The 24,133-nt window shown below is 45.0% G+C and overlaps 1 protein-coding gene across 4 annotated transcripts in view; it reads left to right on the top strand.

The window, feature by feature from the left end:
* The window catches only part of ASIC1 (acid sensing ion channel subunit 1), a 253,922-nt gene that overhangs the window by 53,401 nt on the left and 176,388 nt on the right, over positions 1 to 24,133 (top strand). For all 4 annotated transcript variants that reach the window (XM_088469136.1, XM_088469131.1, XM_088469135.1 and 1 more), the window contains exon 3: positions 12,148 to 12,343. In XM_088469136.1, coding sequence (XP_088325262.1) covers positions 12,148 to 12,343 — 196 coding nt within the window. The remainder of the gene's footprint in view (positions 1 to 12,147; positions 12,344 to 24,133) is intronic.

Genomic DNA, 24,133 nt, shown 5'->3' with positions numbered 1-24,133 from the left:
CAGTTGGGAGCTGATTGGCTGGCACCTTATCACTTTCTCATCACTTTTCATTCTGTTTGCTAACACTGTTTAGTAAATAGACCCCTTAATATCATACTGGGAGTTCTATTAAGAAGTAGGGATGCGTGCGGCCGGACCATTTTTGACGGATTTGTATTTGGTTCTAATTCGTCGTCCGGATTTGGATTTGGATTTGGATTTGCCAAACTGTGGGGACTGGCTTTGGATTTGGATTTTTTTACAAAAATTGACAAAAAAAGCTAAAATCAAATAAATTGGTCTTTGTTTTCTTCCTAGAGTATTATTAACCTCAATAACATTAATGTCCAGTCAATTTAGAACACCTCACAGCTTATAATATTGTTTTCAACATTATTGGCCAAAGGTTGCAGTGAGCTAACTAAGCGACAAAGCAGCGGCACAACGACACAGACACCACAGTATAAAGCACATCTATGAAACATTACCACACAGCAGTGGCAGAAATGAAAAGTAGTGCACCCACCCAGTGGGGTACGGCCAGCAGAATCACAGTACTTATTTACAACGTGGGCTACGGCCCAAGGAGTCACTGGGCTGATTCAGACCCGCTCGCGAGCGCTATGCGCTAGACCCGGATAGCGACGGGCAAACCGTCGCTCCGGGTCTCATACCAAAAGGGGCATGGTGTCGATGTTGAGTGACAGCACGCCCCCTTTGGTGGGTGGGCCGGGGGCGTGGCTGCCCAGATGGAGACGTTCGCATGGGAACGCCTACCGTCTGGGGCCGGCCCCACTGACATCACAAGTGATGTCAGTGGGAGTGTTTTCGGCTCTGTTAGAGCCGAAAGCCCTCTTGGGCTTGCGGCAACGAGACCCTACCACAAGGGTCTAGTCGCAAGCCCGATGGTCGCGATGGTCTTGACCATTGTGACCATCTTCCTGGTCGCTCGCTATAGCTGTGGCCCTGATTCAGAGCGAGCGCTCTGTCAGAGCATCCGGCTCTGAGTCAGGCCCACAGTGCACAATCTTATTCACATTACACCGCACAGTGGCCCTGATTCAGAGCCGGATGCTCTGACAGAGCGCTCGCTCTGAATCAGGGCCGGGCTATTTTTTTTTTAGGGCAGCCTCCTGGCTGCTCGCATAGCTGTGGGTGACCACCCACAGCTATAGCGAGCGGCCAGGAAGATGGTTGCGATGGTCAAGACCATCGCGACCATCGGGCTTGTGACGAGACCCTTGTGGTAGGGTCTCGTTGCCGCAAGCCCCAGAGAGATTTCGGCTCAAACAGAGCCGAAATTCCAACAGAACCCGAACCGCTCATCTCTATTAAGAAGTGATGTTGCCCATAGCAACCAATCAAATTCTACTTCTCATTTATCTAGCACCTTCTAGAAGATAATACCTGGAATCTGATTGGTTGCTATGGGCAACATCACTTCTTAATAGAACTCCCATCTTAGTAAATTTACCCCATACACTTGTAATGTCATGGCTGTAAACTGATTTCTATACGCAAACTCAAGTGTCTAAAAAAAAAACTGTCTAATATATGGAGTGTTGCTGTGTTTGTTGCCATTTACACCAGATCTAATAAATTAACTATCCCCATGTTTCTGAAGGGAAGGAAAGAATCATCCATTTTAAAAATATTAAACTGTCAGCATTGACTGTTAAAACATTGTAGTTAATTGTTTTGAATTACTGTATAAAATTGCCCATTGTCCATAATACACCTTTCCAGTCATTATCAGAATTTATCTAAATAACAGTGAAGCTATTTTGTATCAAATGTGTATAAAACTGATTAGAGGACTATATAATAACATTGCAGATGCCTCATTAGTGCCAATCAGTGATGTTATTTTATCATTTCTGTGCGGAAATTAATTATTTTCTATTTAAAAATCCTCATGATTCCAGAGCACAGGGAACATTGGCCTTAAAGTAAAAAAAAATAATGTTTGCATGATATGATCAGTAAATACATCTATTATCAAAAGGTTTAAAAAAAAGAATATAGAAAAGAACAACACAAATAACCATATATATATATATATATATATATATATATATAAAATCCAATGGCGGCACTCCGTGGAAAAAATCACTCAAACGACTGCACTTCCACGGAGTGCCGCCATTGGATTTTGTATGTGTTAGTGTGTTTCTGGACTTTGTGACACACTGTGGAAGGCACCCGGACCAGTAACTATGCATTGTCCTCATGAGTGCCGGAACTTGGTTCGATATATATATATATATATATATATATATGTATATATATATATATTAGGGGTGAGCGGGTTCGGATTTCTGAAATCCGAACCACCCCGAGCCCCCCCGATCCGAGTCCGATCCGAGTCAGGCTCGACTTTTCCCGCCTGACTCGGATCTGAAATCGAGGCAAAACGTCATCATCCCGCCTTCCGAGTCTCGCGGGTTTTGGATCCTATATAAGGTACCCGCGTCGGCGCCATTTTCTCACTCGGCTGTGGACAGTGAAGAGGGAGGGTGGGAGTTAGGGCTGTGTAGTGTAGTGTAGTGCTGCTGTTGTCCACTACTTCAATGTCCATAGGGGCTGGCTGTGTTGTGCTGTGCTGCTGTTGTTAATAGGGGCTGTGTCCACTACTTCAAAGTCCATAGGGGCTGGCTGGACTGTGTTGTGCAGTCAGTTCTCCATAGGGGCTGTGTCCACTCCAAAGTCCTGTGCAGTGTCCCAGTCCTAAAGGAGTGCTGTAGTGTTGTCCAGGGGGTGCTCTGTCCATCAGGGGTGCTCCCCCCAAGTGCTAAAAAAATAATATATTTTCTGTGTTTGTGAATTGTGTGCGCAGTAGCCGCACGTGCATCAACAAAGTAGTGCCAAGCGTGCGCCTGTGTCACAAGTAAAGGGCCGGCTGGCTTGACCGTTAAAGGGTGCTGTAACCCCCGAAAGTACACTCCAGTCCAAACCAAAAAAAAATTATTTTCTGTGTTTGTGAATTGTGTGCGCAGTAGCCGCACGTGCATCAACAAAGTAGTGCCAAGCGTGCGCCTGTGTCATAAGTAAAGGGCCGGCTGGCTTGACCGTTAAGGGTGCTGTAACCCCCGAAAGTACACTCCAGTCCAAACCAAAAAAAAAATTATTTTCTGTGTTTGTGAATTGTGTGCGCAGTAGCCGCACGTGCATCAACAAAGTAGTGCCAAGCGTGCACCTGTGTCATAAGTAAAGGGCCGGCTGGCTTGACCGTCAAGGGTGCTGTAACCCCCGAAAGTACACTCCAGTCCAAACCAAAAAAAAAATTATTTTCTGTGTTTGTGAATTGTGTGCGCAGTAGCCGCACGTGCATCAACAAAGTAGTGCCAAGCGTGCGCCTGTGTCATAAGTAAAGGGCCGGCTGGCTTGACCGTTAAAGGGTGCTGTAACCCCCAAAGTACACTCCAGTCCAAACCAAAAAAAAAATTATTTTCTGTGTTTGTGAATTGTGTGCGCAGTAGCCGCACGTGCATCAACAAAGTAGTGCCAAGCGTGCGCCTGTGTCATAAGTAAAGGGCCGGCTGGCTTGACCGTTAAAGGGTGCTGTAACCCCCGAAAGTACACTCCAGTCCAAACCAAAAAAAAATTATTTTCTGTGTTTGTGAATTGTGTGCGCAGTAGCCGCACGTGCATCAACAAAGTAGTGCCAAGCGTGCGCCTGTGTCATAAGTAAAGGGCCGGCTGGCTTGACCGTTAAAGGGTGCTGTAACCCCCAAAGTACACTCCAGTCCAAACCAAAAAAAAAATTATTTTCTGTGTTTGTGAATTGTGTGCGCAGTAGCCGCACGTGCATCAACAAAGTAGTGCCAAGCGTGCGCCTGTGTCATAAGTAAAGGGCCGGCTGGCTTGACCGTTAAAGGGTGCTGTAACCCCCGAAAGTACACTCCAGTCCAAACCAAAAAAAAATTATTTTCTGTGTTTGTGAATTGTGTGCGCAGTAGCCGCACGTGCATCAACAAAGTAGTGCCAAGCGTGCGCCTGTGTCATAAGTAAAGGGCCGGCTGGCTTGACCGTTAAGGGTGCTGTAACCCCCGAAAGTACACTCCAGTCCAAACCAAAAAAAAAATTATTTTCTGTGTTTGTGAATTGTGTGCGCAGTAGCCGCACGTGCATCAACAAAGTAGTGCCAAGCGTGCGCCTGTGTCATAAGTAAAGGGCCGGCTGGCTTGACCGTTAAGGGTGCTGTAACCCCCGAAAGTACACTCCAGTCCAAACCAAAAAAAAAATTATTTTCTGTGTTTGTGAATTGTGTGCGCAGTAGCCGCACGTGCATCAACAAAGTAGTGCCAAGCGTGCGCCTGTGTCATAAGTAAAGGGCCGGCTGGCTTGACCGTTAAGGGTGCTGTAACCCCCGAGAGTACACTCCAGTCCAAACCAAAAAAAAAATTATTTTCTGTGTTTGTGAATTGTGTGCGCAGTAGCCGCACGTGCATCAACAAAGTAGTGCCAAGCGTGCGCCTGTGTCATAAGTAAAGGGCCGGCTGGCTTGACCGTTAAGGGTGCTGTAACCCCCGAGAGTACACTCCAGTCCAAACCAAAAAAAAAATTATTTTCTGTGTTTGTGAATTGTGTGCGCAGTAGCCGCACGTGCATCAACAAAGTAGTGCCAAGAGTGCGCCTGTGTCATAAGGGCCGGCTGGCTTGACCGTTAAAGGGTGCTGTAACCCCCAAAGTACACTCCAGTCCAAACCAAAAAAATATATATTTTCTGTGTTTAGCCGCACGTATATATCAAATCGATATAACATAAATGGAGGACCAAACTTTCTCCGATAAAAATAAAATAGAGAAAGATCAAGAACCACTTCCTCCTAGTGCTGAAGCTGCTGCCACTAGTCATGACATAGACGATAACATGCCATCAACGTCGTCTGCCAAGGCCGATGCCCAATGTCATAGTAGAGGGCACATACAATCCCAAATGGCAAAGTTCAGGAAAATGACCTTGAAAAAGACATTTAAATCAGCTGAAGAGAAACGTAAACTTGCCAATATGCCATTTACGACACGGAGTGGCAAGGAACGGCTAAGGTCGATCCCTAGTATGTTCATGACTAGTGGTTCAGCTTCACATGACGATGGAAGCCCTCCTCCCACTAAAAAAATCAAAAGAGTTAAGCTGGCAAAAGCACAGCGAAGAACTGTGCTTTCTAAGAAGATATCACAAATCCCCAAGGAGAGTCCAAGTGTGGTGGTGGTTGCGATGCCTGACCTTCCCAGCACTGGACGGGAAGAGGTGGCTCTTTCCACCATTTGCACGCCCCCTGCAAGTGCTGAAAGGAGCACCCACAGTCCACTTGCTGATATGCAAATTGAAGATGTCACTGTTGAAGTACAACAGGATGAGGATACTGGTGTAGCTGGCGCTGAGGAGGATGTTGGCGAGGAGGATTCTGATGGTGATGTGGTTTGTTTAAATCAGGCTCCGGGGGAGACAGTTGTTGTCCGTGGGATGAAAAAGCCCATCACGGTCATGCCTGGGCAGAAGACCAAACATTCCACCTCTTTGGTCTGGCAGTATTTCTATCCAAATCCGGACAACAACTGTCTTGCCATATGTACCATATGTAAAGGTGAAATAAGTAGGGGTAGGGACGTCAACCACCTAGGAACATCCTCCCTTATACGGCACCTGCAGCGCGTTCATAAAAAGTTACTGTCAAGTTCAGAAACTTTGGCTAAGACCGTAAGCAGTCCAGGGACACCTAAATCCCGTTGTCCTGTTGTATCCAAGCGCCTGCAAACCACACCGTCAACTCCCTCCTCGTCAATTTCCTCCTTAGTCAGGATCGGAAGTAGTCCTGCAGGCCATGTCACTGGCATGACTGACTCTCCTATCCGGGATTCCTCCGGAGGATCCTGCATTGCTACGCCTACTGCTGCCGCTGCTGCTGTTGCTGCTGCTGGGAGTCGTTCATCATCCCAGAGAGGAAGTAGGAACACCACTACTTTTACTAAACAATTGACCCTCCAACAGTCCTTAGCGAGGAGGATGAAGTACGACAGCAGTCATCCTGAAGCAAAACGTATAACTGAGGCCTTGACTGCTATGTTGGTGTTAGACGTGCGTCCGGTATCCGCCATTAGTGCAGTGGGATTTAGACAATTGATGGAGGTAGTGTGTCCCCGGTTCCAAATCCCGTCTAGATTCCACTTCACTAGGCAGGCGATACCGAGACTGTACAGAAACGTCAGAAAAAGTGTCCTCAGTGTCCTGAAAAATGCCGTTGTACACAATGTCCACTTAACCACGGACATGTGGACAAGTGGAACAGGGCAGACTAAGGACTATATGACTGTGACAGCCCACTGGGTAGATGTATCACCTTACGCAGCAACAGCAGCAGCGTCACCAGTAGCAGCATCTCAGAAATGCCAGCTCGTTACAAGGCAGGCTACGCTGTGTATCACCGGTTTCAGTAAGAGGCACACCGCCGACAACCTCTTAGAGAAACTGAGGGAAATCATCGCCCAGTGGCTTACCCCACTTAGACTCTCCTGGGGATTTGTGATATCTGACAACGCCACCAATATTGTGCGGGCATTACATCTGGGCAAATTCCAGCACGTCCCATGTTTTGCTCACACAATAAACTTGGTGGTGCAGAATTTTCTGAAAAGCGACAGGGGCGTGCAGGAGACGCTTTGGGTGGCCCGAAAAATTTCTGGCCACTTTCGCCATTCAGCGACTGCGTGCCGAAGACTGGAGCGCCAGCAAACACTCTTGAACCTGCCCCGCCATCACCTGAAGCAAGAGGTTGTGACGCGGTGGAACTCAACCCTCTATATGCTTCAGAGGATGGAGGAGCAGCAAAAGGCCATACAAGCCTATACATCCACCTATGACATAGGCAAAGGAGGGGGTATGCACCTGACTCAAGCGCAGTGGAGAATGATTTCCGTGTTGTGCAAGGTTCTCCAGCCCTTCGAACTTGCCACACGTGAAGTCAGTTCAGACACAGCCAGCTTGAGTCAGGTCATTCCCCTCATCAGGCTTTTGCAGAAGCAGCTGGAGAAAGTGAAGGAGGAGCTAAGACGGAGCGATTCCGCTCGGCATGTGGGACTTGTGGATGAAGCCCTTCATTCGCTTTGCCAGGATTCCAGGGTGGTCAATCTGTTGAAATCAGACCACTACATTTTGGCCACCGTGCTTGATCCTAGGTTTAAAGCCTATGTGGTGTCTCTCTTTCCGGCCGACACAAGCCTGCAGAGGTGCAAAGACCTGCTGGTGAACACACTGTCAGCTGAAGCGGAACGTGACACGTCAATGGCTCCTTCTTCATTTTCTCCCGCAACTGGGGCTGCCAGGAAAAAACTTAGGTATCCTAAGCAACCCGCTGGCGGTGATGCAGGGCAGGCAGGACCAAGTTTGGACATCTGGTCCGGACTGAAGGACCTGGCAACAATTTCTGACATGTCTACTGTCACTGCATATGATACTGTCACCATTGACAGAATGGTGGAGGATTACATCGGTGACAGCATCCAAGTAGGCATGTCAGACAGTCCATACCTGTACTGGCAGGAAAAAGAGGCAATTTGGAGGCCCCTGTACAAGCTGGCTCTATTTTACCTGAGTTGCCCCCCCTCCAGTGTGTACTCCGAAAGAGTGTTTAGTGCAGCCGGGAACCTTGTCAGCGAAAGGCGTAGGAGGTTGCTTCCACAGAATGTGGAGAAGATGATGTTCATCAAAATGAATTATCAGCTCTTCCAGGCAGACCAGCCTCCAGAAGGTACAGAGGGACCTGTGGTGGTGGATTCAAGTGGGGACGAGTTAATACTTTGTGAGGATGAGGATGTACACACTGAAGAGGGTGAGGAATCGGTGGATGAGGAGGATGAGGATGACATCTTGCCTCCGTAGAGCCAGTTTGTGCAGGGACACATTAATTGCCAGCTTGTTTTGTGGGGGCCCAAACGAACCAATCATTTCAGCCACAGTTGTGTGACAGACCCTGGCGCTGAAATGATTGATTTGTTAAAGTGTGCATGTCCTGTTTATACAACATAAGGGTGGGTGGGAGGGCCCAAGGACAATTCCATCTTGCACTTCTTTTTTTTCTTTGCATTATGTACAGTTTGGGGCCTAGTTTTTCTAACTGCCATCCTGTCTGCCACTGCAGTGTCACTCCTAGATGGGTCACGTGTTTGTGCCGCCCACTCGTGTCGCTTAGCATAGTCATCCAGCTACCTCGGTGCAACCTTTTGGACATGAAAAAACTATTGTGAGGTGTGAGGTGTTCAGAATAGACTGGAAATGAGTGGAAATTAAGGTTATTGAGGTTAATAATAGTATAGGAGCAGAGAAACCAACAAATTCTGTGATTTTAGCTGTTTTTATGCTTTTAAAAAAAAAATACAGATCCAAAACACAAAACCCAGAACCCAAAACACGGAAGGGTGGTTTTGGCAAAACCAATCCAGATCCAAAACACGAAGAAAGATCCAGATCCAAAACCAAAACACAAAACACGAAAAGTGGCCGGTGCACACCCCTAATATATATATATATATATATATATATATATATAAAATCTTTCCCATATATAAATAAACCCCCTGGACTCTGGTGTATTATTGCGCACACTTCCCAACATTTATTGGGGGATCAGAACAAGTGCAGGTCTCAGTAGGGCTTGTAGGACGTGCATGACAAGGGGCTGCGACCACTTTTCATAAAGGTGTTGCCAAACATTTTGGGGCCTCTGTTGTATTTCCCATTCACTGTTCGCCTCCCTTAGAATATGCATATCGTGTATATTTCAGCAAAATGTTTTATTATTATTCATATAGAAGGAGAATTCTACCTACTATATTCAAGCCCCTGTATCTGTATTTATAAGTGGTATATATGGAAACATAATTGTAAATGTACACTACCGTTCAAAAGTTTGGGGTCACCCAGACAATTTCATGTTGTACATGAAAACTGACTTTTATTTATCAAATGAGTTTGTAAAATGAATAGAACATATAGTCAAGACATTGGCAAGGTTAGAAATAATGATTTTTATTTTAAATAATAATTTTGTCCTTCAAACTTTGCCTTCGGCAAAGAATGCTCCTTTTGCAGCAATTACAGCATTGCAGACCTTTGGCATTCTAGCTGTTAATTTGTTGAGGTAATCTGAAGAAATTTCACCCCACGCTTCCTGAAGCACCTCCCACAAGTTGGATTGGCTTGATGGGCACTTCTTGCGTACCATACGGTCAAGCTGCTCCCACAACAGCTCAATGGGGTTGAGATCTGGTGACTGCGCTGGCCTCTCCATTACGGACAGAATACCAGCTGCCTGCTTCTTCCCTAAATAGTTCTTGCATAATTTGGAGTTGTGCTTTGGGTCATTGTCCTGTTGGAGGAGGAAATTGGCTCCAATCAAGCGCTGTCCACAGGGTATGGCATGGCATTGCAAAATGGAGTGATAGCCTTCCTTATTGAAAATCCCTTTTATCTTGTATAAATTTCCCACTTTACCAGCACCAAAGCAGCCCCAGAACATCACATTACCTACACCATGCTTGACTGATGGCGTCAGGCACTCTCCCAGCATCTTTTCACTTGTTCTGCGTCTCACAAATGTTCTTCTTTGTGATCCAAACACCTCAAACTTCGATTCGTCTGTCCATAACACTTTTTTCCAATCTTCCTCTGTCCAATGTCTGTGTTCTTTTGCCCATATTAATCTTTTCCTTTTATTGGCCAGTCTCAGATATGGCTTTTTCTTGGCCACTGCCTAGAAGGCCAGCATCCCAGAGTCGTCTCTTCACAGTAGACGTTGACACTGGTGTTTTGCGGGTACCATTTAATGAAGCTGCCTGTTGAGGACTTGTGAGGCATCTATTTCTCAAACTAGAGACTCTAATGTTCTTGTCTTCTTGCACAGTTGTGCATCAGGGCCTCTTTTTACTCTGGTTAGAGCCTGTTTGTGCTGTTCTCTGAAGGGAGTAGTGCACACCGTTGTAGGAAATGTTCAGTTTCTTGGCAAGTTCTCGCATGGAATAGCCTTAATTTCTAAGAACAAGAATATACTGTCGAGTTTCACATGAAAGTTCTCTTTTTCTGGCAATTTGGAGAGTATAATCAAACCCAAAAATGTGATGCTCCAGATACTCAACTTGCTCAAAGGAAGGCCAGTTTTATAGCTTCTCTAAAGAGCAAACCCATTTTCAGCTGTGCTAACATAATTGCACAAGGGTTTTCAAGGATTTTCTAATCATCCATTAGTCTTCTAACGCGCTTAGCAAACACAATGTACCATTAGAACACTGGAGTGATGGTTGCTGGAAATGGGCCTCTATACACCTATGTAGATATTCCTTTAAAAACCGGTCGTTTGCAGCTAGTATAGTCATTTGCCACATTAACAATGTATAGAATGTATTTCTGATTAATTTAATGTTATCATCATTGAAAAAACAGTGCTTTTCTTTCAAAAATAAGGACATTTTTAAGTGACCCCAAACTTTTTAACGGTAGTTTACGCATGTGTGGCATAAATTGGATCAAGGCCACAATGTTGAATATATTGCAAATAGAGAGGTGTGGTTCGGTTGTCTCGAAATACAAACACACCCGAACTTAGGGGTTCCGAGTCGAATCGAGTCCCACTCCGGAATCAATTTGAGGTTCCGAGTCGATTCAAGTCCCACTCCGGGATAAATTTGAGTTTCCGAGTCGAATCGACTTGCACTCCGGAATTAATTTGAGGTTCCGAGTCGACTCGAAATCCCACTCCGGAATCAATCTGACGTTCCGAGTTGAATCGAGTCCCACTCCGGAGTCAATTTGAGTTTCCGAGTCGAATCGAGTCCCACTTCGGAATTTTTTTTAATCGAGTCCCACTTCAGCTTCGGACTGTTGTCAGTACAGAACTTGGATTTAAAAAACAATTTTAGGTTTTGGATTGCATGTAAACTGGTCCAGATTGCATGATTTTAGCTGGGTTTTTACTTTCGATCTTTTATTGATTTTTAAAGACTCCAAAACCGAATCCGAACTACAACACTTGAGGGTGGTTTTGCCAAAACCATAACTAAAACATGATGATGAATTAGAACCAAAATCGAAACATGGGGGCCAGCACACATCTCTAGTTGTAATATATAATGTAATGGAGGCATACAAGCTAGGAGAAAACAACAAGAAAGCCACAGTATAGATCATATGCAAAAAGGTTTTGGATTTATTATTATCATTTCCAATGGGCTTAAATCAAACAGACTTTGGGCAATTCGGCAATCCCTTGTCTATTTAGGTTCAAGCAGAAATAAGATTAAAATTCTCTCTCAGGGCTGCTGACTGGATAATCCCGTGTCTCTGATAGTATAGCTCTGGTCACTTTACAGAGAGAGAAAAGACTGCCCATAGAAAACCTATGGTTAATTGATTCTTCCCCTTGGTATTACATTTATTCACCTGTAATCATATGGAAACAGGGACAGTCTTTGTGGGCTGATTATTTTTAGGAGTAGGACTCAAAAAAAAAATAATTCTAAAACAGTGGATCCCATAGCTTAGATTTTCGCTAGAATAGTTAACTGAAAGTGATGTTTAAGACACTTCAACTCTGACAAAATAAAATGTATAGACACTGGGAACATGGCGTGTCCACTTATCAAAGTTACACGACCCCGGGCTGGTGGGATCTGTGCCAAGTGCCAACCAAATTCAAATTAATTGTTCCAGTGCTCGCTAGGTAACAAAATGGGTCACCGCACACATTACATAGGTAGCAAGTACTCCTCCTCTCTACGGTGCCTGTTTCATGTGCAAAGGGTTGACCAAGGCCTGTACCATTATATCACAATATATAGTCCCCTGAATTACAATGGGTAGACATTGCACAGCAGAAAAACAATACATGTGACAAATGTATATTCTTATGTTGTTAGTTCAAATAATGTGAGTTTAATGTGTTTGTGATCAGTACACTTTAGGTACCACAACATGTCATGCTGTAAGGATATTCTTCATCATGCACATATTTTCAATTAGATTTCATCTAATTGAATCTATTTGAGAAGGAAAAACATGACCTGTGTGCTGGGGGTACTTGATGACTAGACCTGAGAAACTCATATATATATATATTAATCTCTTCTCGTTTTCTTTGTCACTCACTACATGTGATCTTTATAATTTCTTCCCAGCTATGAGCTTCCAGACTCTCACCTTGCAGATGAGAAAGTAATGGAAATCCTGCAAGATAAAGCCAACTTCCGCAACTTTAAACCGAAGCCGTTTAATATGAAAGAGTTCTATGACCGCACTGGACATGACATCAATGAGATGCTCCTAAGCTGCAAGTACCGTGGAGAAGAATGTGGTCCCGACAGCTTTGTTCCAGTAAGATTCTGTTTATTTCGCATTGATTTAAGCCAAAATTCAGGACTGTATGCATATAGAGAACACCCAAACCATGTTTCTCGTCATCATATCCTGCGTGTAATTATTTATTTGCTGTGCGCAACTGTGGAAAAAAACTTTTTTTACATAGCAACATTTGGGGGGAAATGTCTGCAACTTTCTGAAATTAGCAGGATTTCGGAGAGTCTGCCCAATGTTTTAAAGAGGCAATTATTTTGATGGCAAAACCAACCTGGATGTGTTTTTTAAATGATTGCCACTTTAAAACATTGGGTAGTCTCGCCAATGCCTGCAAGACACAGTTTGTTTTTTGACACTTGGGATATCCTGGAGTATAAATATGTTACTACTGTAGGTAGGTTGCCCATTATGTTGTTGGTGTAAGCTACAACAATTTTTATATTGTTTCTACATAGTTATATATGTTTACTATGAAAAACTTCATTATGAGAAGAGTGGAAGAATCCAAACGAGGCAGGTGAAAGCGTTAGCATTTATAGTGCTTAATCACTGCTGCTGGGACAGGAAGTACAAGTAATTAATAAGGGGAATTATTTAAATCTTCTAAAAAAGTGTTGCCCAATGCTCATATCATCCAATAAGAATCTAACTATCACTTATCCACACCTCCCAACTGTCTCAATTTTGTTGGGATAGTCCCACTTTCCAGGCAGTGTCCCGCAGTGGTGGTGGTGGTGGTGGGGGAGCTGGGGGGGTTGGGAATCCCCCTCTCACCCGCTGCACTTCTTAGCAGAGCAAACTGTGAATGGATGCCGTGCACATGATCCACGCTCAGCAGAGGGGTTCCTTTGTCCCCATCAGCAGCTGGCACAGTCCACCGCCAGGCCCCTCCAAGAGGCCCGGGTACTTAGTACCCCCCTCTCTGCACCCCTGTGTACAAGACAATATGTTCCATGACTAATAACAATATTGTACTTGCACCTCTTACATCACAGCATGATTTATCCACTACAGACGGCATTAGCTGCCGGGACCACACTTCAGAATGCTTTGCATTCCAGAGTTTGGTAAATCTGACAGTTTTGCAGTCCCCATAGACTGGAGGCTGTGACTGCTCTCAGAAATGGAGGGAGTGTAGCAGATATCAGATATATCTGCTGCAGTCCCTCCTTCATACATTTGGGGGATCCTTAATATATTCGGGTGCCCTCCGAAAACTGATGTTTTTCACAAATATGCCACAAATATTGAGTGATAAATAGGTCCCTAAATCACTCAGATACGGGGCGGGATGCAGCAATGGGAGAAATGCAGTCAAATCCCGAAAACGCGGGTTTGACCGCATTTCTTATGCACCAAGCCCCGGAATGCTTGGATGCGATGGGTAATGCCATCTTCTGATGGCGTTGCCCTATAGAAGCCTGTGGGCTTCTCTCCGCAAAGTGCTGTGAGAGGGATCCAATCCGATGCCTCCCAGCACCCCCTGAGGCACATGTGACATTCAATGCATTCGCAGAATGACATCAGAGGGACTTTAGGGTCATAGACCCGGAAGTCCCTCATTCATAAAGGACAGCTCTTACCGAGAGAGCGGTCCTTTATGCTTTCTTTCATGCATACCAGTGTAATCAACTCGGCATACATGCGATGGGTGGTGGGATGCGTCATGCATCCCGTCCATGGTGTTACCTTTGTTTAGATCAACAAGAGCTATATAAAAAATATGTAGTTTTAAATTACTAGCATTTCTATGGATTGCTCTTACACATTAAGCGTTGAGCTCTATGATACTGAAATGAGATCGCATATAATGATTCTCCACTGATCTCAGAGGGTGCATAAAATACATGGATATCCTTTCTTCTGGGATTAGTACCAGTCTTTATTCCAGTCTTGTGCCACTTGTCTCGTTATGCTAGTCCCACTTTTCGTGGGAATAAGTAAAAAGGTCACTATATATATCTTGCAGTGGCAGATCTGAAGGCAATCATGTGAATACACAGGCAGAGATGTGACAAGTTATTGAAAATTACAGCAGTGCCACATGAGAGGTTGAATTAAAAAAATATTGTCAATTTATTCAATCAATTTCCACAGGATAGGCCTATTCTGCTGCTACTTCCCAACATAATGAGTGTGGCCTTGTGTAAAGGGGCGTGTCCTCATTTAAAGGCGCGTGGTTTCATGCCTGGTTCCATCACTCTGGGAACATGCCCAGCATTCCCCGAGCTGCTGTGCTGCCCCCAAGCCTCTCCCCCGGCTTATACACTTGCCGATGCCGGGTCAGACGGGGGAGGGATGCGCCATGCTACATTCTGCAGCATTGCATCATCATTAGTGAGATCCCCTGTCAGCCCTGCAGTAGGGCCGATGGGGGATGTCATTAACGACCTGCGGGAGCGCACATATCATGGGTACATACTAGACGATGTACCCAATATGTCGCTGTGATCCGCAGGATTGGACGACATATCATCTACTCTAGTCACTAGTGTGTACCCAGCTTTAGTGTGAATGGGGCTTCACCAGAAAGTGGATGTAGCTGAGCAGTGGGCTCGCCATGACTGTGCGCAAATCAGAGTAAGATCAAGAAGACCAAACATCCAAATCTAAATATGAGTGTGACCAGCACAATGGCCTCTCCATAGTATAACTGGAACAAAGTTACTTGTTGCAATTCAAGAGGTGCAAATACAAGTGGTTGTTTGTTTGTTTGTGCATGGAGGATAGATACTGGCTGCTTTTGCATTTAACCCACAAATACTGGACAGCTTTATTTTTACACTGCAGTATAGACTTCAGTCTGGACACGTCTCTATTAAACCTAAGTCTCTCTACACATTTTAAATCTGCCTCACCTGCAGTGCAGCATGGTTCTGATTATTTGCTACTGCGCATGCACAAAAAGTCACGTATGGTGCTTATGTTCCCCTGAGTATACACAGAGTTTGCTGTTGCAAACACTATTGTTGGCATTAGAACTGGCGGCACAAGACTATGAGCATTTCTAGTAGGTGTCCTGAAGTGAACGCAAGAAAAAGAAGGGCCTTTTCATGCGTTCACTTCAGGCCAGCTACCAGGAATGCTCATAGTCTTGTGCCGCCAGTTCTAATGCCAACAGGGGCATGTTATGGGAGTGGCATGGGCCTATCAGTGAACGCTGCTGCATTACCAAACGGCGAGCCACAGATGCCATGTGCAGAGGAATTTCAGGAGATTCTGCATCTGACATAGGCTGATGTACGTGTCAATGATAAATGTGACGGTGGGCCATTTGGAACCACCAGCAGATTTGCACTGTCCATGGGCTTTGAAAGTGGGCGTCTCAGGGCTTGCGCAGTCCCCCGCACCCTAGTGTATTAGGAGACGGCTGAAACTAGCAGTTGCTTATTACTGGCTACCACTGCAACTCCACAAACAAAACGTAACTGCGGCTGCAATAGCGCCCACCTCTGTATCAGCCCTAAGGGTTTGTATATGCTCATTGGCAGAGCAATATGAAGGCAACTAAAATGCAGACCTTTGTCCTTGGACCCTATCACTGTGTTAGATCTTATATTTCCTATTCATATTATTGGGAAATGTAGCTGATTATGTAACTGATTGTGTGTTGGGGGTAAGTATCTGAGGTAGCACTAATTGCATAAACTAACTAAGGAATGAATCATTGAAAACTATTTCCGTAATAAATTGTTATAGAATACCTATAAATATAAAGCATTTTAGTCAGCTATTCTGCCAAAGGGAAGCTCTAATGGTTCCCCCCTAAGAAATATAACATTGAAAGGAATTCCATGTCACATGTGCCAATTGGCCATGAAGGGAACTGACTGCATTGCTGCTTGTGGAATGCGCATGCATGAATTCGCACTGGGCATGTGCAGAAAATAGGCAAGTGCAAATGCAGGCAAGGGAGACACACACGTATTTTCACCCCAACTTACATCACTCTGAAGAGAAGCATCTGGGTTGGCATGGGGTGTTCTCACATAGCAAAGTTCAGTAAGGACGTGTTCACCTAAATGCGGGCTATGTAGCTGGACATAAGCAGAAATACGGCTATTTGAAGGTGTCTATTTTGCACGTACTGTAGGACAGGTGCAAGTACTCAATGCAGTTGGGTATGCACTGTCCATACATACAACTCAGTAACTAGGCAAATATTTTATGTTCTTTTGCCCAATATAAGCCCAAATAACTTTCAATTCTGCTTCGTTCCTAAAAAGGTTAACACAAGGAAATGTCTCACTGCCTTTGGATCGTTCCATTTTAGCAACTTAATTGTGGTGTTTTTAGCTTCCAAAGTTCTTCATTGTACAGTTGATAGAACCGGAGCATTTTCAAACAATGTAACAGGTTTTGTACGAGAGCTTGGGCAGATCCGAGAGAGATGGAGAAAGTCAGATTCCTTCCTGAGAACAATAGTGAGCTTTATGCTTTAGATAGAGGGAAGAGATGAGATTTCAATGATGTCAACATTTCTCATCAAAGAGAAGCTAAAAAATGACTTGTATGAATGTATCATTTCTAACGGAAAGTTCAGCAGTTGGTTTATTGTTAAAGAAATGACAAGGCTAATTGGCGTCAAACATGAAACATCTCCAATCCTCAGGCAATTTGACAGCTGGGGAATTGAAACTTAGAAAAATTTGGATGGTAACAGTAACATCCCGATTAAAATTTCCTACAAAATCAACAATATTGTAATTATGCACAATGAAAGCCCATAAAATGAGAAACTTGTCATAATTGCTGTTATTTATTTCTTCTGTTAAATATCATTAGATATCATTGAAGACACAGTAGAAATCATTGTGATTTGAATCCTATAGGTGATTAGATGATCTGACTTAGGTGGGGGATGGTGACATTCTCATGCAGAACTAGCTGTTGTCCCGATTTTTCTTCATTTCTCTATTTCCACCTGTCTTCTATGTATTTCCTACTGTGTCTCTTTCCTCTTCTGTCTCGCACTTCCTACGTTATTTGTTCACTATCTATATCCTTCCCCTTCTGTTTCTTTTCTCCCTCTGACACACTTCTCTACTCTTTTTTTATTCCCTTCTTTCTTTATCCAACTACTCCATCTCGCTATATACCCCCTGTATCTTCCCCTCCTCTGTCTCGCTGTTTTTCCCCTTGACACTCTTCCTGCCCCTCTCTGTCCCGCCTGCCCCCAGTCTCTTTCTCTCTTGCCCCTCTGGGCCTGATTCAGAGCCGCTCGTAAGCGGCCGCTCGTTCGCTCCGAGCGATGTTCGCACATCTGTGCATGCGTATGGGTTTTAGTACGCATGCGCGAACCAGTCAGTGCGGTCGAAAATCGTGTGCTCGCAAAATAGCGAATGCCTGCTAATTTGAGTGACAGAATGAGGTGTTTGTGGGTGGTAACAGGGGAAGGTGCTTGAAAACGGGGAGTGGAGATCCGAACGCAGGCGTGCCAAAAGGTCAAAACGGGTGTTTTAAGGGTGTGCATAATTAACAAAGCAGCGTCATTGGCCACGTCACTTGGTTGTCTTTTAGCCTGAACTGCTGGCATGATTGCGGTAGGAAAATCCAACCACAAGCACTGCGAGCAGTTCATACGCCTTTCGATTACTCGATTAATCAAATAAATAGCGGAGATGACGTAGGATGCAAACGGCCAGGGGGCGTTTTTTCCTAAATAGTGAGCGCATGTTTTGTTCGCTCGTTCAGACACAGAGGCATCAACAGACCGCAAAGAGCGAGCGCTTAATTTAAATAGCCAGCCCCTTTTTATGAACGAGCGTCCGCAAATAGCGTCTGGCTCTGAATCAGGCCCTCTGTTCCTTGCTCTTGTACTCGCTCTGTTTCTCATTTTCTTATTTTTACCTACAGTCTTCCTCCACATGCCCATCATCAGGTATCACGCCACCACCGGCCAGTCACCAGCAGAGAGTCATCTGCGTATGTGACCTAACGTGTGCATCTGGCCAGTAACAAGTGATGCACAACATGCACATGCGGAACAATAGGAATTGTCAGTAGCAGCAGCTATTGTGTTGGGCAGCGGACATGTGTTTTGTGGGCCTGATTCAGCGATGGACGCATATCACACAGCCGCTGCTTATTTGTACGCAGTTGCTGTGGGTAAATATATTAATGCCACAGGCAGCATCTTGTGTAAATAGACAACTCCTGCCGACTTCTCTGATCCGCTGCTGTGCCGCCCACATTTTGCCCCCAAACAGACACAGCCTGTCAATCCGGCTGCGGCATCCAGGGTACTGTGAACGATCTCACAGAGCAAGATCTGTACATATGCAGTGTGGCATCTGCACATTAGGAGATCTCCCACCATCTGACCATCACAGTGCATTACAAAACAAAGAACCTGATTCAGAGTAGCACACAGATGCGGCCACGTCTGCGTCTTATGGCAATGATTCAGCCGATTTTCTTAATACTGAGATGCCCAATTGCATAGTCTTGCGTCAATGAATTTCCATCTTGGTGCGTCTTTAGATGCGCCATTGGTGCACCTACGGACACACCATTGAAACTTGTACCTGCCTGTAATCGACCCAGCTGCTGGTGTTGAAGGTTTGAGCTCAGGGGGAGGGAAGGGGCAGCAGTGCAGCCAGGGCGCATTGCCGCCCTCATATAGACCTGCACAGGGTGCTAACACACCCGAGGCCGCCACTGTGTTTGAGCAGCTGTGCGTCTTTGGATGCAGCCGCTTACAGCGACATTACTATGACACACCCTTATCTGCTTAGCCACCCTATTACCTACTGGGATCACCCACTTAATTGCACAGACCCTGCATTCAAATCTGTTTTGCATCTCCATGCAGTAACAATAGGGTAGCTTCCGCTGTGCAACTCCGACACATGAGCAGAAGAAAATCTCCCATTTGAATTAATATCGGTATAATGTGCGACACGCTATCACTATATATAAATTACTCCTCAAGGGAATGTTTGACACACAACCCCGCTATATAAAAGCATGTAACAATTGCATAGACGCCTATGTGATGCTAAGATGATACTGGGATGCTTGCTCTGCCAGTATCTCTGTAATAGAGATCCAATTATAACTACTTTGTAGATGATACAGAACCCCGGCATTACTTCGTAAATGCTAACAAAAAGTTCCTGCTTCCTGCTAGAGATGTAGTGCGGTCCCACGTTCCATCTTACGTATTTAGTGGAAAATTATAATTTATCGATGAAGATTCTATAATTCCGATCGCCACTGTTACAATAAATATATCACTGCTCAAACATTTGAATAATGCAGCTAAAGCCCTTGCTAGATGGAGATATTCCTCACCTACCTCTATCAGAGACTGGTTAACTTGTATAGACTAGTTTATATCAATGGATGACTGTATTATGTCATCGCTAGACAGGTTCTCTGAGTTTTCGGGTACTTGGTTTAGAGGGATGGAATTCACAGAGTCCCCTCATATTCCGCTTTAGACTTATATTTCTCAGTCCCAAGCGATGGCCCTAGCTCAGTTTACACACATAACTTTCCTATAACAGTTAAAATTATATTTTCACCCCTTCCCCCTAGCTTCCCCGAATGGTCTGGTTTCTCCTCTCTCCTTACTGCCCCTCTCCCTTACTTTTTTTCCTCCTCCTCTACATATATTCTGTAATTTTTTTCAGTGCTATAATTTATCTTTTGCCATATACAGTATTATAGACTTTCTTGTCTTTTGCAATAAATGCATTGCAATGTTATTTGTAGTGTGTTAGCTGATGCTGTTCTAGACTTATGTGTATTCTACGTATCTTGCTTATTGCTCTGGTATCTATATTAGTCACAACCCAGTAGTGTGCCACAAGTTGACGCAGAGAATACTATTAGTCCACGCAATCCCTTTGCCCAGCCTTTAATGTGCCTCAGCTGGTGACCTTAACAAAATCTGCCTCAAAGGGTGAACAAGGGAAGCCTAGGTACTTTATACCCACTGGACTGTCCTCTCGGCGCTGGCTCCTTCCTATGATGTTACCACTTACCTTACATTCTGATTAGAATAAGGCACCTTTGAAACAAGAAAAGAATGGTTATGGACAGGGGCATAGCATGGGTGGAGCAACTGGAGCAAGAGCTCCGGGCGCAGGCAGAGATGGGGTGCACTGTCCTGCTGGTAAAGTCAACAAGTGGCACTAACATGAGCATCGCTGCTCAGCTCTGCACTCACTATTTTAAGATCCCAGTCAGCGGGCAGCAGCTGTAATTACTGCATAGGATGGGCGGATCTAACCTCTGCAGGGGAGGGACACGAGCAGTACAGGGGAGAAGATTGGTGAGCAGCAGGGGAAGGACAGCCTCTATACCGGATACTGACTGGCTGAAGATCCTCCTTGCTTCTTCCTTTCATGATGTGACATTATCTTCCTGCAGCTGCATGGAGGGTGCTATCCTTCCTGGTAGCATCTAGCAGCTGTGTAGCAGGATGTGGAAGAAGATTGTTTGAGCGCTGGGGAATGCAGAAGGGATGCCCCTGATACAGCTGCCTGGATTACACTATTAATGAGGTAGGATAAGGGTTATCTGTGAGGGATTTATTTTGTACATCAGAAAACATAAAAGGAGCAGGTGGGACTCATTCATAGACACATGTTCTTTAGATTTGCCCTTACCAAATATAGTTTTTATGTTTAGGCTTGTTCTGTGGATTATGATGTTATTACTAGTATTCTGTTTCCCCACCTTCCTATCTCTCTCCCATCTCCCCAATTCCTCCCTTTTCCCCTTATTCTTACCTCTATTTCTCCTGTCTCCATATATTCTTTCCCCTATGTCTCCCATCCTCCCCTATTATTTTCTTTATTCCTGCCATCTCCTCCTATTCTTCCCCCTATTCCTGCCTTTTCCCTCTATACTGTACCTCCCGTCTTCCCCTATTCCTCCCAACTCCCCCTCTTCTTCCCTCTATTCTTGCCGTCATCCCCTATATTCCACTATATATCCCTTGTCCCACTGTTTTCCCCCAATTCCTCCAATTTCCCCATATTGTTTCCACTATTCCAGCCCACCTCCTATCCTTTCCCCTCTTCCTGCCGTCTCTCTCTATTCTTCCCCTATACCTCCCATCTCCCACTATTCTTCCCCCTATTCTTTCCAACTCCTCCTATTCTTCCTCTATACTTACTGTCTCCCCCTATTCTTCCCCCTATTCTTTCCAACTCCTCCTATTCTTCCTCTATACTTACTGTCTCCCCCTATTCTTCCCCCTATTCTTTCCAACTCCTCCTATTCTTCCTCTATACTTACTGTCTCCCCCTATTCTTCCCCCTATTCTTTCCAACTCCTCCTATTCTTCCTCTATACTTACTGTCTCCCTCTATTCTTCCCCAATACCTCCCATCTCCTCATATTCTTTCCCAATACCTCCCATCTCCCACTAGTCTTCCCCAATACCTCCCATCTCCTACTAGTCTTCCCCTATACTTCCCATCTCCCCCCGTTTTTTCACCTTATTTCTCCTGTTTCTCCCTATTCCTTCCATCTACCCCTATGCCCACATGCAGCAAAGTGTAACATTGCTTATAGAAGCCTGTGGGCTTCTTATCGCCAAAATCCCCATAGAGGGATATGACTGCCGTGCACATGCATGTAAATAGCATCTCTGGGACAGCTCTATCGGAAGAGCTGTCTAAGTGGATACTTGTTCCTCCATACAGGCGATCAAAATTACAGTATGCAGTCATATAGGGGGGAGATGTATCTCAATTTATTTGCAATAAAACATACATATCCCCCTATATCTGTTATTGGTAATGCAGCCAGCCCCACTAAGAATCCTTATTGCTGCATATTGTGGCAATAGGGATTTTTTTTTCGTAGGAAAGTCGCAAAGATACAGGCCATGAATAGGCTGCCCCATTGAATGTAACTGTCATATGCTGTCTGAGGATGGCGTTAGACAGCTAAGCTGTGCGGATACTGATTCCGTCCCAATAGATTTCTAGGCTGATGCGAAGGCTGGCGTCCGGACAGCAGGAGACATTTCCGGCATCTTCTGCTATCTATCTTGTTATATTTCCTTGACACTTAATTCTGCCCTTAAAAGTGGGGAAACAGCAGTTTCCATATACAGTATTTTAAGGGCAGTATCACTTGATAAAGAGGCCCCATAATATCTCTATAATAGGTCTCATTTAAAATTTGTTAATTCTAAATCTGATTAAAACAATGAATAATTCCTGCATGTACAGTATTATTCAGCTAAATATTTATGACTGTTTTTTGTTTTCCACTTCAACTTGCCCTCACATGTCAGCCACAACCCCTTTGGGGAAATTCTTTAGTGGGAGGAGGGGGTGTGAGGTGTAACATGTGCTTCTTCATGCTACACCTCTGGTTATGGGTGCCAAATGTGCAACCTTTTAAGGCAATCGTACTTGTCAACTTTCTGGCTGCTCCGGAAGAAGCAGCCAGGTCATTGCAGCAGGGGACATGGCGGTGGCAATGGTGGGCGGTATGGGGGCATGGCGTCACGATCGAGTCATCTCAGACCCCCGCTATGCAATGCAGAGATTACTGGCATTGTAAACCAAAGGGATGGGGCTACGATGCAGCGTGAATCTATATATCAGCCCCACAGACCGCGCACTTTCACTCAGTAAGTAGGCAGTTGAAGGGCCGTTGAGAGCCTGGCCGGGTAATGGAGGGGGCATGGCCTAATCATGGGAGGTGTGGCCACGCCCCCTTGGACGCTGTGCGGTGGGTAATGGAGGGGGCATGGCCTAATCACGGGAGGTGTGGCCACGCCCCCTTGGACGCTGCGTGCCGGGGAGGGGGGCGCTGTAAGCCCCACAGCCCGGTGCTAAGCAGGGGGGGCACGATCAGTGTGATCGCTCCCCCCACAGCCATAGGAGACTGCTCCGGCTGCTGCAGCAGCCGCGAGCAGTCTCACACAGCAGCCCAGCACAAGCTGTGTGCTGAGCTGCTGTGAGGGAGGGGAAGGGCGACACTGGACCCGTGCCCCGCCGGGCTCCTCTAGCAAGCCCGGGCTCGGGTAAACTGTACCCACTCCCCACCCCCTCTCGGCGCCCATGGGCGGTTGCAGGGGGGAGGGGGGATTTTGCATGGTGGCGGCTGGGACAAGTGACTTGCCCTCTTGCAGGCAGCTGGGAGCACCACCCAATTTTCGGGAGCCTCCCAGACCATTCCAGGAGAGTAGAAAAGTATGAGTATAATTCTTGATATTAATATTATATGACCTCCCTACATGTAACTTTGACAATACTAGAATTTACACTGAAACAGCTGAAAAATCAGGATTTAGCACAACCCAAATACATATACTGTAACTAACAGCCCTTATTCTACCTTATTATTGATTTACTGTATTGTATGATACATCTCTTTTAAACCCGTTAGAAAACAATGTGCAAAACAGTGTTTGGCAATAACATGAGAACCTAACTTTACTGTACCATGACTGTTTATTTTCAGCAAGATTATATCTGTCTGTGTCATCTATAACAACCCCAGGCTGAAACAGATCTTCCCCGACCTCCTCCTTACATAGTATAAAACATTGTAATACCTAGTAGGAAATTGGATAATGTAAAATAGTTTTTGTGAATTTTAACATGTTTTCCATAATTTATATTATTCCAACAAGCTTTTACGCTCTGATTCAGTCTAATATAATGAGCAATCACAAAGTAAATATAAGCAATAGGTTATGTTTACTGCCGCGCAGGCAGCATGCTATGAATTCACAGATGACTGAACATAACAAGCTGTATGTATTAAATGCTGCAAAGATCCAGAAATATGTCTGGTAGAAGTTTATCCAAATCAGACCTACAGTACAGT

The sequence above is a fragment of the Taudactylus pleione genome, unplaced genomic scaffold (genome assembly GCF_031769625.1).
Source record: "Taudactylus pleione unplaced genomic scaffold, aTauple2 ptg000089l, whole genome shotgun sequence".
Classification (NCBI taxonomy): domain Eukaryota; kingdom Metazoa; phylum Chordata; class Amphibia; order Anura; family Myobatrachidae; genus Taudactylus; species Taudactylus pleione.
Note: the sequence above shows the minus strand (reverse complement) of the source record. Positions and strands in the feature narration are given on the sequence as shown.